The sequence below is a fragment of the Thermobia domestica genome, chromosome 2 (genome assembly GCF_964235325.1).
Source record: "Thermobia domestica chromosome 2, izTheDome1.hap1.1, whole genome shotgun sequence".
In the NCBI taxonomy this organism is placed as follows: Eukaryota; Metazoa; Arthropoda; class Insecta; order Zygentoma; family Lepismatidae; genus Thermobia; species Thermobia domestica.
In genome coordinates this window covers 322,594,284-322,611,144 of record NC_137455.1, presented here as the reverse complement: position 1 = coordinate 322,611,144, position 16,861 = coordinate 322,594,284, and the positions used below count along the sequence as shown (strand labels likewise).

The window sequence follows — 16,861 nt, the reverse complement described above, 5'->3', positions numbered from 1 at the left end:
TCACATTTTTCAACACCAAACTGCTTCTGACTATGTTTTATTAAGGGGTATGATCTCATACACTCTATTGTACTTTCAATTATATCCAGGTTAATATATAGTCAGCTATGTGCAATCAACTTTAGAACATAAATTCTATTTGATTTGATTTCCAGTTTAGCATCTCTTTCAGCAGCAAGATCATATGAAACAAGAACTTACAGTTAACATGAGACCTGAACAGCATGAGCTCCCGCTGGGAATCAAACCTGGGTCCCCACGCCAAAGGCGCGTACGCTAACCACTTTGCCACGAAGGAGCTCATAATATATTAGTATGGTTCTGTATTTTTACTGTTTACTTTCGGAACATCAAAATACATTTATTAATGATATTTTATCAATATTGCAGATCAGTTATTATCTAGGTAGATGAACGAGGAAATACCCTGGGCATGTATTTTTAATTAGTATTTACACAAATGAGTAATAAAACACTATTTAATCTACTTGGTTCCAGTAGAACTTGTTTTCATTCATATTTATTTGGGAATATACAAACTGAGAAACAAAATCGTTATTGAGCAACCTAGATTTGTAAGGTAACTGACACAATATATTAAAAGTATTACCTCAGTATTCGTGTGAAACAGGAAACCACATTTTGAAGAAACTGTTCACAAGAAATTATCCAATTTTTTTCTCCATAAATTGTGTATCTATCTGCTTTAGCATACATCATTCGCAAAGATTTTTCCTGAAGGAAAATTCAGTTAATTTCCTTTCGTTCAGTTTCTTCAAAATGTTTCCTGTTTCTACTACATAGTTGGCACGAAAAAAACGAACTTTGCATTACACCCTTATGAAACGAAATGAAATGAAATTTTTACGTTTAACGTCCCGCGGTTATGCCGGTTAGAGTAAAAGAGACAGTGATGATGAGAAATGAATGAAATGGTGGAATGAAGAAAGTGGGAGGAAACGGAAGAACCCCGAGAAACCCACGCACATGGTGTTTGTCCACCACAAAGCTCACTTGGCGCGAGCTGGGATCGAACCGGGGACCCCATGCACCAAAGGTGAACGCTCTACCACTGAGTCACCGCGGCCCCTTCCTTATAAAACATATCAAATTATGAAGAACGAGATGCACTACTACTAAAGTACGATCCAAACCACTATTCGGGTTTCTATTTAAGGCATTTTACTTTCAGACCAGATTTGAACTTGTGGCCAAATGCACGAGACCAATAAAGATAGGTTTTTGTTTATTAGTAATTCTTGAAAGTTTGGCATAACGATCCAATGTGAATTAAGCTTTTTTTCCTTTCTTTCCTTTTAAGAAATAGGTATTTATGCTATCCACTCAATTTCGACGACAGTTTTGTAATATACACATTTCCATGTTATATGGCTATCGCTAAAATTGCAACAAATAGTTAAGAAGGTATTTAAAAAAAGAATATTCATCCTGAAAATGACTGTTATATTGTAGCATTTTTTTTTCTAGTTTAACGCCCTACCATTATGCTCCGAGGCTAAGGGGGACAGTGATGAAGATATAGATGATAATGATGGAATGACGAAAGTGGGAGGAAATGAAAACCCCGAGAAAACCCATGCACACGGTGTCTGTCCACCGCAAATCCTACTTGGCAGGAGCTCGAATCAAACACTTACGATAATTACCGTTCCAAGTATTATTGTAGTTTCATTCGCGTATTTTCGACAGAAGTAATATTGCCTCTTTCCGAGTTGTATGTTAGGCGGCATTTCTTTATAGCTAGGTTATAGAGATGTTAGCAAACTCATAAATTCAATTACCTTACTGCATAATTGAAAATTTCTCTAAAAAGTCAAGTAAAACTTAGTTGCCCATAATGGAGCTTCGAACTGTTTCAGTAATTTGAATGTAACATTCCTAAATCATGCCACTTACCTGCCAACCGTGTGCAAAAATTGACTTAAATTTATCTACTTGAATGGATTTATTAAATGAATAAACTGACGTCTTGTTTAAAACTCTCAATGACTATCTCGTTTCTACTCAGACTGCATTTATCGGTGGTCAGATATTTGGTACTGTCATCGGTTCGTAACTATTTCCTTCTATTGTTGATTCTGACTGACAAAATTTAAACTTCGGATATTTTTCAAACATGTATCGAAAGGTCGATTTTAAAATGTCAATGTTTCTAACAACCGTTCTTTCATTCTAGTTTCTATGTTACTTTCAGTCATACCTATAAACCGGCCTTTACACTCACATGTGGTCTGACAGATGCCGGACAACGTATTTTTAGGTGAAATAATTTTCATAATCTGTTAATGACTTTTCGACATTGACTGGTGACTGTAATCCCGGTCACAAATATTTTTAAAAGGTCTGTTTTAATCTGTGGAAGACTTACGGCAGGGATGTTATCGGTAATGGAATTCATAAATTCAGCAATAAATCATCGCTCATAAACATTACTACAGTAGTACTAACTGGTATTGGTGTAAAAGCCGGAAATGACATCTTGAAGAAACCGAACAGTTAAAATTAACGAATTTTTCTGAAAATATGATCGGTAAGTTCTTTTGTTCACTTTCTTAAAGATGTCGTTTCCTCTTCCCACTAACAGTCGACAGGATTGAATTTCGCTTTACATCCTTATACAATCCAAGTTACAAAGGACGAGATGCACTACTATTAAAGTAGGATCCTATCCACTATTCGGGTTTCTGGTTCCACTGGACTTCGGTTCTGCAACCAAGAGATTTTCCAGGAAAAATAATTTTGAATGCGGAATCTAACGAGATTTTCTGACAAAAAACAGATTTCAGACTCTCAGTCAGTACCACAACCAATTTCCTGGGAAAATGTGTTTCGGAACCGAAACTAATATTGAAGTAGAAGCTTATTTACAGAGAAAAAAAGAAATAGGTTTCGTAGCGAAACCGATGTGGGTGGATTTCTTGAGTTATCACTCTACACTTGCTCAACAATATTTGCAGTTTGTTTGAACCAATGATAAAAATGATACCAAAATATATTTCTGCTTCTGTTCTGGAAACACGACGAATTACGCTGACTTTCTATACAGAAAGTGATTTCTTATATAATTTCGGCTCTCTATGGAGCTTCCCTTAGTAATGTTGCCAAGAAGAATTTTCCGGAAATATTTGACGAGCACACGATCCTCCAGAAACTCTTCAAATACGCCACATCGGGTTTTGTGTTTTGTAAACAGAACCTGTATGCCAAAATGTATTTCAGTTCTTCTCTTCGATTCTTTACTAACTAAAGCAAATATTTCAAAAGCTCTTTTTATTCCAACTTGTGTCATCCACTTTTTATCTTTTTAGTTTAGTTTAACGTCCAACGTGTATGCAACGATGCTAAGGGAGACGGTGATGACATGATAATGATGAAATAACGAAAAGTGGAGAAACGGGAGAACATCGAGAAGCACGCACATGGTGTTTGTCCACCATCTAGTTCACTTGAGGGCGTTGGGATCGAACAAGAAACCTCATGCGCTAGAGATGCACATTCTCTTACTGAGCTACTGCGGCTGCCACTTCAAAAGTCAGTTTAGATAAGAAATTCATTTTTACTAAGGAAGCCTCAGGAATCCCAGTCTTATTTTATAGGAATGAAAGAAAGAAACTAGGTCCTTTGCCAATTCAGTAGAAAGATCAATGGACAGCTAAAATCAAAAAGTGATACCTGGATATGGTCCCCACTGGTAAAAATAAATCAGAAATATAATTTATAACTATTCTTACATCCACCAATTATGTCGAAAAGGCACTGACTTACAAAAATTTGCTATTAAAAAAAAAAAAAAAAAATGCTGCCTGTTGTCCATCACATGGGAGTTCTGTAAATATACAAGGAGTCAAAAAGGAAAATATACGAAACTAGAACATACACAACCCTCTAAGGACATTCAATGCCTCAACGAAAAGGATTACAACAAAAAAATTATTTCAAAGTCAATAAAATATTCAAAAATCAAACTGAAATTGAAATTTTGTATCAGTCAAAATCTACAATAGAAAAAAAAACAAAAAAAACATATGAATTATGTCACACACATGCCAAAAATTCTTCCTTGAACAATGATAAAAGCAATCTGAGAAGAACATAAAATGAAAACATGAAGTTTTTGACACAAATTTCAATAAGCATATAATAAACTAGAAAGCACTTTATATTAATTGAAGAACATAAACGTGTTCTACGTGACCTAGCACAACTTCAAGTTTGATAGAATGTGTCTGTTACGAGAATGTACAGGGTAGCGTAATGGTTAACACTGGCATGGTAAACCGGAGCTCCGTGTTCAATTCCCGGACTAATTGTGCACTTTTGACTAATTGTGTATCACAGAAAGTATCTTTTTGCAACACTTATCTTCTATATGTAAGTAGATTTAATTTCTTCTATCTTTTGGCTAAAAATTAGCAGCCTTGGGCAGGAGACAGGATTAAGTTGTTTTAATGATTTTGGATACAACACTGAGTGATGAAGACTTACTGAAATTCAAAGAGCCAAAAATGAGCGATTGGACCGAGAACCAGATCTCCGTCTAACCACTACACTATCCAGTCAACACGTATTTTTTACTCTAGAGGACCGGTATTCAGCTTTTCAGATGATATGGATTTTACAACTTGTGTTTTTGAACACATAGAAGAAAGAGGTATATGAAGATTCAAGATAACGTGCTTCAAGTCTTTAATTTGAGGAGGGCAGCATCATAGACTCACTAATGCAGCCTCTAGTGAGGTTTGTCTTGAAGTAAAGAGACACTCCTTTCTATTTAAACCATTAGATTCAGCTCAAATTGCTCTATTGAGTGACTGAACTGTCCGTGAGTTCTTTGCTTCAAGTTTAAAATACTACCGTTAATATACTGTAAACCAATTCTGAAGAGTGCGTTGAGTTGATTACGATGTTTCTCATTTATTTGACACAGGATTTAGCAAAGAAGATGGCAGTTTTCAACTACCAATAACTGAATTATACTGTGCGAAGTGACTACTGAGTCGAATGAACATTAGTAAGAAAGTCCTAATGTCCACTATAATGGAGGAATCACAGTTCGCATGCATAATTTTATTAACCACAGGAGATGCGAAAACAGGTTTTCAGGCGTCTCGTGATCACTCTTCCATTGAAGTCTCCTCAATCAAGATTCAAGAACAAACCTGATTATTGTACAAAGCAGAATTCTACATTTTTCATATATAAAAACTTCCCTTATTGTATGAGCGGTTCGGTGGGAAGATACTGGTAAACTCCAACTCCACTGAAATTGATCTATTAGGTGAAATGTGTTGCAGTCGGATCACAGAACAATGGGTAGGTAGCTGAAATTCGAAAGTGTATCTCCAGATGGACAGAAGAAGCTTGTTTGGTACGTGGAAACAATGCATTGCAGCGGAATGTTGAATTTTCTTTTCCAATTTACTCAAAGTTAAAAAAAAAAAAAATATCTATTACCTCTTCCCCTTCCGAGCTACTCATATTTATTAAACGAAGTTTTTGAATCAAGTTTCAATACAAGAACAAAATAACGTCTGACCAACGAAATTGGGGATACAATACAAATTCCATCATGTGGTGATGATAATTTACACAATAAAAATAAGAACAACAATTTGAAATGAAATATTTGAGTTTTACGTCCCACGGTTATGCCGGTTAGGCTAAAGGAGACGATGATGATGAGTGATGAATGAAATGGTGGAATGAAAAAAGTAGGAAGAAACAGGAGAACCCCGAGAAAACCCACGCACACGGTGTTTGTCCACCACAAGGTTCACTTGGCGGGGGCTGGGATCGAACCCGGGACCCCAAGTACCAGAGGTGAAAGCTCTACCACTGAGCCACCGCGGCCCCAACAACAATTTGAAACACTACACAATATCTAAGACCGAATTGTATCAAACAGCGCTAATCCAATTTTAATAATTTACGACTTTTGTCTGTCTGTGCTCATCCCAAAACTTTTAAAACTTAATCCTATCTTCGTGACAATGGTTGAAGATTTTCAGCCGAAACATCAGTGAAATTCATTTAGTTACATGTAGAAGTTATACTGAAGTAAAGTGCTTTTGTACCTTAAGAGGCATAATGGAAGCCACGATGAAAAAAACTAATATACATAAACTGTAGACAAAGTAACTTGAATTTTCGCACAAGATTGGTGAAAATATGATCCAATAACACTATATTCAAATTGCTAACAGTTTAAAATCCATCGTGAACAGTATACAATAGAAACACTACTAGAGAAATTTTTAAAAATGTACAGCATGGTAACTGAACTTACGAGACTCTTTAGCATCTGTTTAGCCTAAATATTACCGAAATACTCCCATTCCTTAGTGTTAAGCTCGTAAAATGTAACAGCTCAACTGACGAAAATTCGCTGAAAAAAAATCTCAAAAATAGACTTGAAAAGGTAATATTGGGCGACTGTTTTGTGTAATTTTAAAAATGAATATTTACTACTTACACATAAAAAGCACTGTAATTTGCTCATACGATTCTAATGAACTGAGAAGCGGTAACGTCTTTTACTTCATTCAAGCATCAAAATCATTCTATTAAACAAAATATTGTCAGCTGTAAGCTTAGATAAACTAGGTAGAATCAGGGACACTTTGCACCACATGTGAACACTTTTATCAGTTAGCCATTAAAAAACATCCACCATTATGCACTTAGGCTATAGGAGATGGTTAATAAAAGTGAATGATCACGAAATTAAATATTTTCTGCTTTCTCACCGGGAATTGAATCCCGGACCATGTCTACCAAGGTACACGCACTAGTCATTAGACCAGCGGGAATAGCTAGTTACCAATTGTGTCTGCCAAAATCATATTTCTTTCGTTGTGGGGATACTATAAAGAAAACTTTACATAGTGTCAGTGAGCACAGTGTATTCAAGAACAGAATATAAACCAGACAGTAAATGACCAAATTTATTTGGAATAACACTAGCATTACAAGGTATATTATAAAGTTCTGTCTTTTAAAATCTTAGGTAATAATGCGACTACTTTCTAGCATTAATTAAATGACTATAAATACTAATCTTATATTGAATAAAATACTACCTTAGTATCAGTTTAAAACTGAAAAGGTGTTAAATCACTTTAGACATTCACTGATGTCATCGTCGATAACACATTACCTAGTTACATCAGACTTCTTGAAAAATCTTCCTAGTGAAAGAATATCCTAGAAGAGTAAAAAGGAAAGTGAATAATCGGTAAATAATTATGCTCGAAGCACACACGAAATTCCAGAAAATTTTGTGATCCCTTTCCGCACTTAAGCATTTTCTTTTATTTCCTTGAAAATCTGTCTCCACATGAGTATCATTAAATTTAAGAACTGTTAGTGTCAGTTTATTATCCATAAACAATGCTTTATATTAAAATACTGCGAAAGAATGTAGCTGACTTTGCATCAAAATGTCGGAATGGATTTCAAAAAATCGCTCAGTTTTACGTTCCACGGTTATGCTGGCTAGGCTAAAGGAGGTGGTGGTGATGAGAAATGAGGGAAATGCAGGAACGAATAAAGTGAGAAGAAACGGAAGAACCCCGAGAAAACCTACGCAAACGGTGTCTCTCCACCACAAAGTTCAGTTGGCGCGAACTGGGATCGAACAAGGGACCCCGGTGAACACTCTACCACTGAGGTATACCTAAAAATCTTCAATAAATGGCCGAAGATAACAGATAGACTCTGTTATGATTCAGGACAGATATTGGAATAGCTTGAAGAACGGAAAGATCCTCCCCAAGGCCGAAATTTTCTCCGATCATTCATAATCTTGTGCTGGTCGAAGTGGACATTCACCTAAAAAATGTAGGCAACAAGATGCTGAATACTGAAAAGTTGAAGAACGAGAAAGTAACACATTTTTTCGTTGAAAAATGGGAAGAAAAATACTTAAACGAGGTGCAAGTAATAACAAACAATGAGAGCAGAGAGGTAATAACAGACTTTGCATACAGCAGGCTGCACAAGAAGTAGGATACCACAAAAACAAAACGGTCAAGAGAGCATGGGTTACACAAAACGGCTATGAGAACATGGGTTACAGAACATATGTTGCAGAAAATGAAGAAAAGGAAAGCGTGGAAACAGATTGATACAGAAGAGGGCAGAAAGATGCACAGAAAGTTAAACAATGAGTTACGAAGAGAAACAAACACAGCGAGGAAAGAATATTGCAAAAGAAAATGTGAAGATACAGAAGAATTAGAAAGAGTTGAGAAATATGAGGAAATGCGGGAGAAGGTGAAACGTATGGAACTTCGGAGGAAACAAGATATTAAGATGACAGTAGAAAATAAGAATGAGAAGGTATTCAGCGAGAGTAATAGTCTTAGAAAGACTGAAAAGAATATGTTGAGGACTTATATTGAGGGCAGGGATAGACCCTGTGCCCTAGATGAAGTAGAAAATGAATTACGCGAGAATAATAAAGGGTCTACAGGGTGTCTACTAAAATTCCAAATTGAAATTTCGTGACTTTTTCATGACCTTTTCTTTACCAAATCATACAATTTCTCAACATTCTCAAGAGCGAATTTGGGTGCGAATTACACCGAATGTTCATACATGTGATAGAAGCGTGCTTTGCTTGTGATTTGGTAGCGTCTGAAGCCGGCCAGACTTTTTTTTTTTTTTTTTGTGATAAATTTTGACGTTTTATAGAACATTTTTCAGTCTGTACTTATATTTGTAGAGATAAAAAATAAATAAAATAATCGTGACCCAAAAGCTCAATTCCGTAACTTTCATGACCGTTTTCTGATTTCGTAACTTTCGTGACCGATAGACACCCTGGTCTAGTATTCTTCGGGATGAGTTTGAAAACGGTCAATTCGAGATTAGGTATGTTAAGATAACCGGATAGATAATATAATAAATTAATTACGAATTTGGGAGACACGGGAAAGAAAGAATTGTTTCGACTCTGGAATGAAATATATGAAACAAGAGAATGACCAAAAGATTTCCTAAAGACGATTAGGATACGATAGGTAAGAAATCGAATCTAGAGAGATATGAGGATTATAGAACTATTATTCTCATATCACATACAGCACAAATTTTGCTTTGAATGTTGAACAGAAGGCAGTATGGAAGAACAAATGAAAATCCTGAGAACTAGTTCGGGTTCAGAAGTAAAGGCCCAAGAAATGCAAACTGATTATGGACGATTGGTGAAAAATTTATAGAAAAAGGGAAAGGGGTGCATGTTGTATTTATTGATCTAGAAAAGGATTTTGAGCGTGTGAATTCGGAATTGTTGTTGAAATTTTAAAGAAGGTTGGGTTGGAATGGAAAGATCGAAGACTCAGAAGACACACATATATACCAACAAGTAAATGTTAGAATATGGGAGGAAATGGCAGGAGAATGCAGCTGGAAGGGGAGTTTGAGAGGGATGCTGTCTCTCGCCAAAATTATTTAATATCTATCTAGAAGAGACAGTGGAAAAGAGCCTACATATGAAGACGGCATTTCGGTAGGAGGTAGAATTATTAGATGTATATGGTTTGCAGTTGGTTAGCGATGATAAAAGGTGCGAACGTAAAACAAAAGCAATGATAGAAATGATGAAAGAAGCCTTTAGGAGGAAGAAAAGGGATTTTAGGATTTAGGATTTACATTTCTGGGCTTTCGACATCTATGTATGGTCATTTAACCCGTCACATTGATGTCCCTCGGCGAGCACACTATCCGGGAAATGGGAAGGAAGGATGCGGCCTGGGACCTGTAAATTAGGTAGCACCCCGGGCATTTGCCTGGTGTGAATGAGGAAAACTCAGGAAAACCTCATTCAAGATGGGGGGCCTGAAAAAGCTTTTTACACTTTTTCGACAGAGTGCCCCCATCGGGAATCGAACCCGGTACCGCTCGCACCGAAGGCGTGAGCGTTAGCGATTACACTACATGGGGTCACAGGAGGAAGAAAAGTCTGTTCTGTGGGGCCTTGAATGAAAAGTTGAGACAAAGACTCATAAAATACTTTGTGTGGAGAAACACGCAAAAATTAAATATGACTAGAAGCTTTCCAAATGGGGATGTGGAGAAGAATGGAAATAATCGGTTGGTCAAGCCGAAGTCCAATGAGAGGGTGTTAGAAATGTTGGGGAAGAAAGAGCACTTAGATCTTATTAAGAAGAGGAAGAGAAACTGTTTAGGACATTGGCTAAGAATGAACTGTTTCATGAGGGATATGCTAGAGGGTATGGTGGCAGGAAAGAGAGGGACGGACGAAGGAGGCTACAATTGATGGACAATATCAAAACAGAAAAATCGTACGTGAAGACGAAGAGGTTAGCGGAAGACCGTAGAGTATGGAAGCTTTTCAGTTGTGGCAAGCGACCTGCCAATAATGACAGAAAACCTGTAATGATGATGATCATTATGACCAGTGAATTCTGGTGAATGAAACTCAGTCCGACATTTTTATGGAAAGTCAACTACATTCTTTCATAATATCTCATATAAGGTACTATTTTATGCATAATTAACTGGTTCTTTAAAATTCTCCAATACAGTGATACTCTTGTGGGGACAAATCTTCAAGATAATAGAACAGAGTACTTAATTGCGGGAAGAGATCATTAAATTTTCTGGAACTCTGTGGATACCTCCGAAGACAATTCTTCTCCGATCACTCAAGATCCTTTAGCTCTTCTAGGACACTCTTCAACTAGAAAGACTTTTTAAGGAGTCTGATGTAACTAGACCATATGTTATCGATGACGACAGAAGAATTATCTGTCTTTTCAATTTTACACCGATACTAAGATAAGATCATTTTATTCAATTCTTTAATATATAACTTTAACCTAGCAACACCAACTCCTGTTCCTTTTAACATTCAACTTGCATTATATTTTGGTCATCTCTGTGACCGCATGCACATGGGATGTGGGTAAAAGTTATCACTTTAACTCCATTGAAAAATTATGTTCATATCCTGTAAAGAAAAAAATGCCTCCAAATACTCGAAAAATATTCTTGTCTATTAATCAATACTTGTAACTAAATTCACTTTCTTGAGCTAAACCCCTTAACGTGAAATGCTGTGGAAACAATAAAACGATATTGCAATTTACTTGTCTTACATATCCACTTAAACAAACTACGTAGTTTTTATGGTGGGTATTACCTTGCATGTTACAACTCTTCTAAGAACCTATATACACTTCTGCACATTTAACTCTACAAAAGGCTTAATGTTTAAGAGATACTAACACTATCATTATAGTGTCACTCATTATTAATTTTTTAACTCATTGCTAAGCACATCTTCCCAACTAAAGATTTCAAAAGTTTGTGTGGATCAATGTTGCCAGATCCAATTCCAATACATGGGCTGCCTCATAAGATGTTATCACCAAATTTAAGCTGGTGCTGTGTATAAGTTGAGAAATAAAAGTGTTTAAAATTTGATTTTTGTTGTAATTCAACTTAGTATGATGTTCTCTCAATGATGATCAAGATTTCCTCGGCCTAAAGTCAGTTCCGATTTAACTGTTCTATGAAGAGTGATTCAAATACATTCATGTTCGTGTTGTTAGAGCATGGATGCAGGATTTCTACTTTATCGACTTCATGACTTCCTCCTTGTAAATGTCTAGACAAGCTACACATTGGAGTTTCATCATCGCTTGCATCTAATATACGTTCCCTGATCCTGGTCTTAAGTGTTCCTTTTCGTCATTCTTATATAGTGTTTGTTACAAATTCAATGTGCTGCGTAGATCCCAGCTGAAGACATCTTCATGGTAATTTTTATATGCCGACCGAGTTTTCCGAACTTGTTCCTGACATCACTGAAAATTTCAGTGGAATCAGGCATTGAAACTCGATCTGACAACATGTATCCAGAGACTTTCTGAAGTACTTAATTGGGAAGCTGCGCTCTAAAACGATCAGTGAAACAGCAACAATTAGTCGTAAAGAAGAAAGAAACATACTCACATACACAAAGACACTGGTTTGACGTGAATAATAATGATAGTAGTTTTTAAACAATAATCATTTTGTATAGGTTAATATGTAGAAGTGTATATAGGTTCGTAGAAGAATTGTAACACGCAAGGAAATAATCGCTATAAAATCTAAGTAGTTTGTTTGAAGTGGATGTGTAGGGAAATCGAATTAAGTTTCTACAATATCTTACGGAAAGGAGTTTAGTTCAAGAAAAGGATTGGAATTAGTGCTAAATTAATTGCTAAGAATGTTTCTGGAACACTTGGAGGCGTTTTTCTTTACAGGATAATGTAAACAACATAATGTTTCAAAGGAATTAAAGTGATGCCTTCTACCCACATCACACATGCATGCGATCATGGTCACAGAAACGACTGAAATATAGTGGAAGTTTAATATTAAAGGTCGGCGTTCCTGGTGAAGGTAGGAGTTATTTAGAAAAATGCAGCATAGAGCTTATGTCAATAATTATGTTTCATATGTTTCTTATATTGTCCATACGTAAATAAAATAACACCTTTACAATTATGCTTGAAGCAGCAAGCCCATACTTACATAAAAAATTGTGAACCATTCGTATCCTTTCCTCTATTTGCCATAGATAATAAGAATGGCCTATCATGTTTCAACTCAAAATTTTCATCTGCAAAACAAAGTTTCCATCTCAATAAAGAACATATTTACAAATGTAATGGAGTCAATACGTTTTAACTACATGAAAATTACTCAAATGAAGGATACATCTTCGTAACACTGAAACTTCTAAAAGTACACAAATGAACGCGACTACCCAATCAACCAAACTGTTGACATGAAACTTCAGTGTATGAATTCTTCGGGCACAATTCCACAATACTACTAAATAAATCGGACAATGGTTATACACAAATACAACGACCACTTGCAATTGCATGCATTCTCTAATTTTCTTCCATATTTCTAAAATATTACAAAAATTAACGAACATGATACAATTCAAATGCATCTACATACAAAATAAAACGAATTAACATGATTCCTAACTTAGAACAAAAGGACCTTACCTTGCATCTGGGAGTATTTATTAAGCTGATGAGATATTTTTCACATATACGTAATAAAGTTGGTACACTTATCTCTGTATTGAGATAAAAGTATGAATGTAGTAACAGAAAAGAAAATCTGTGAAGAACATGAAGCTGACAATTATTTGTCTTTTCAGGGTCCACGGCTGAAACATTTGAAAAGATGCCGCCAGAGAGCATTAGAACAGTTAGAAATTTTTGCTCCCAAAGTAACAAGGTAGGGTCTTTTTATCTCTAAGTTATTCAATATACATTTCCTATAGCTATGATTCATATTTTTGGGAAGTTACTTTCTGCTGAAAAATCCGTCGCATGCAAGGCTGATTAGTATAGTCACCAGAAAAGTTGGGGGTGCACACCGTAAAACGTTTGTTTTTGTCTAAACAAATTCATCTACTTGAATACTGTACAGACAATTCTGTTCTTTCTACATCGAAGAAAGCTGAATTAAAATTGATCAACTCAATCTCATTATTAAAAATTATTATTACTATTATTAAGCTGTAGAAGAGTAAGTGATACACGAAGGCACTTCATAACACTTAATACTAAGAATAAAAATTTCTTTCGGAATTCTTAACTTCATCAAGTGATATTTATTATGTTAACTGGAGGAAATAACCAATTCCTCTATGGGAACAAATTTAAAACATGAAAGACTGAAGTCAGTCTCCGGCTTCCTGTGTCTCAGTGCGTTAATCCTTTAGTTTCTAGTACTTATTTTTAGATACTAAAGTAGTGTCTTCATTATTACATTAAAAAAGTACTAATAAAGCTTTTTACTTCATTTTTTTTTTGTTTGTTTTCCCAAGCATAGAGGCATTGTAGACGTTACGCATGGTTTCATGCCTTTCTGTGTCCAGACATAGGCGGTGATGACGTCATAACTTTTATTGGCGGGTTTACTTTTGCACCTAATTGTTGAAAGTTTGCATAAACATTCAGTCCACCGAATAATATTTATCAGATTTTTCAGATCTCTGCGTTAACAGGGGGGAAGGGGGAGTTCAGAGGAGCAAAAAGATAAATAAAAGGGATATTTTAACAAAAAATCCCTTTCTTCGCGATTTTGTCCCCTCAGATACACGATGGAGACATGTGAATGGTACCGTTTGAAAGGATGTTCTATTCTGAAGAGAATGAAGTACGAATCACGATCCTACGATAAATAGGAACGATGCTGTAGCCGCTTGAAAGTCTATAATTTACCTAAAAGAAGCCAGAACCTAAAAGGGTCAATCACTGCACTACTTAGTCCGCTCTCTGGACAACCATACACTTCACCACTCTTGCAGTTGGTACTCAATTGGTTAGACCACATGTGCTACACTGCAATTTCTATTATGTTTGGAGAACCAAGTGTCTACATTACAGAACACTAATGGTTAAATTATATGACTGATCAGGGAGTTTAAAGGTTTAACACATTGTCACGGAAAGCCGCAGACCTGTTCGAATCTTCGTTCAGTTGTGTTCTTTTTCACTCTTTATATACCATTTCATCATGTGATATTAATTATAGGGTGTGCAAAATCAAAGATTAGCTTAAAATATGTATCACTTATTAAGTATCTGGCAATACTTACCGTCGAACATGCGGCCATATATTGATTCACCACCTGTTCCGTTTCCAACCGTAAAATCGCCTCCCTGGATCATAAAATCTTTTACGACCCGATGGAATATTATACCCTTATAATGCAGAGGTTTCCCCGAGACCTTTCCTACACCCTTTTCTCCAGTACATAACGCACGGAAGTTTTCGCACGTTACTGGGCAAACATCTGAGAAAAGCTCAATTACTATTCTGCCCATTGGTAAACCGCCTATTTCAACGTCGAAGAAACATCTGGGTCTGTACTGCTTTGTTACAGTCATTGTGGCCCAATCTGAAAAAAAAAATGTATATACAGAATTTTTAATATTAAAAATTACACGAAAATAAATAAATATAATGACATAATTTCATGTTATGATGTAAATCTTAGACAATAAAACTAAACCAGAGGAAAGGAATTTATTATTATGGAAAGATTTTTCACGTTGTTCGAGACAGTTTGTGCACAGAATACAGAACTATTATAACCGACTCACAGGCTTTACTTAAATTGTAGAGGAATTTTCTCTCTCTCTCCTTTTTCTGTGTGTGTGTGTGTATGAGACAGAGAGAAAGGACTATGCAACCCTGCACGGACTATACCGAAATAAATAAATAAAATTAATATAAAATGAAAAAAATGCACTTACCTTGCACTCACAGCTGTTGCGTTTTGTCTAAGAGTATTCTTTTATATTTTGATCCGATCTAGGACCATGTAGAAGAATAGTTTCTTACATAAAACGCAATGGCTGCGGATGCAAGGTAAGTGAAACTTCCTTATTGTATATGTACCCTACAGTCTCGGACTGGGGGGTATAGGGCCCCGGCAGGAACCTTACTTGGAGGGCCCCATCTTCCCTTCCCATTACTATGTAGGGGCCTCACAAAGTATACGAGTGGTAATAAGGCCTCGGGGTGGGGGGGTGTTCTGTTTCTTTATGGTGTTGCAATAATTTGTTAAACGAGTAACAGAGGGCTCCGGCAGGATTTTATAAAAGTCAGTCTCATTTCGGCAATATGATGCTGGGGCCACCGAACTCCGGGAATGGAACAAACTACAACGAGTAACTATATTCCAACCCAGCAGACATTACTTTCCATGTTATTTAATACTCATATATATATATATATATATATATATATATATATATTTAGAGAGGGCCCCGGCAGGAATTCCTGCCCTTCTGCTCTGGCCAGTCCGAGCCTTGTACTCAAGAATGTCAACTAATAATTACATAAGGAACCACGAGACAAAAAGGATACCTCTCTATCATTGTTAATACAATTTTTGCTAAGCATTGTAGGTAATGCTTTTATTGTATTTGTCGTACGTTGTTGGGCAAGACAGAAACCAAAGAGAAGTTTACAAGCTGAAAACAGCGCTAAAATTCGTGTATTACTGGCTATTGCTCAGATTGTTTCTTATCTAAAAAGAGCTGAAGGCAGTATGTGGCAAACGAACATAACTAAAGAAAGAAAACAACTTTGCTATGTTTAACAGAACTTAAATGTATTACGGTACTGTAAAGTATATGTTTGCATCTATTATCTTTTCTAAGCAAAATGTACCAATTTTACCAGTTACAATCGGCCACAACATATTTATTCTTTATGACTACGCAGTGAGTATGAATTGCATGCACATAGCCTATATATCCGTAATTCTATTTTGAGATTTTTGTTTGAGGTCACTTTCTACGACTACTAGTCATATTATTGCTCAGCCTTCAAAACGCATTACATTTAACAAATTAACATGATTGCTAAATACTACATATACCTGCAAGTTAGAAATAATGACTCAATAAATTCTGTAGACAGAAGAAAATGAGTTCTTACCAGGGTTGGCTGGTTTAAATCAGCTGTTTTTTTTTCTTCAGAAAAAACAACTGGTTTAAACCGAAAACAAAAAATGTTCGTAAAAGTGTAAGTGTTCGTAAAATCTTAATGAACACACATTTGTGGATTATCACGTTTCACTCCCGTATATTACTCATATTATATTCAGACCTAAATCCCCCATTCCTTACTCGAAGAGATTATACTACAAAAGCAAGTTTTTTTTTTTTTTTATAAGTTTATGAATGTTTCTTTTGTGATTTTTTTATAGTATGTTGTTATGCAATTGCAATCAAAGGAAAATTCTAAATATTGTTTCGTTTTAATAATGTTTACTATTGAT

General features: G+C 35.8%; 1 protein-coding gene across 3 annotated transcripts in view; it reads right to left on the bottom strand.

Annotated features, from left to right (window-relative positions):
- The window catches only part of LOC145678665 (uncharacterized), a 203,779-nt gene that overhangs the window by 178,375 nt on the left and 8,543 nt on the right, over nucleotides 1–16,861 (bottom strand). For all 3 annotated transcript variants that reach the window (XM_081749049.1, XM_081749048.1, XM_081749050.1), the window contains exons 2-3: nucleotides 14,666–14,968; nucleotides 12,571–12,658 (exon numbers count right to left, since the gene is read on the bottom strand). In XM_081749049.1, the coding sequence (XP_081605175.1) occupies nucleotides 12,571–12,658; nucleotides 14,666–14,957 (380 nt within the window). In that variant the 5' untranslated portion in view covers nucleotides 14,958–14,968. The remainder of the gene's footprint in view (nucleotides 1–12,570; nucleotides 12,659–14,665; nucleotides 14,969–16,861) is intronic.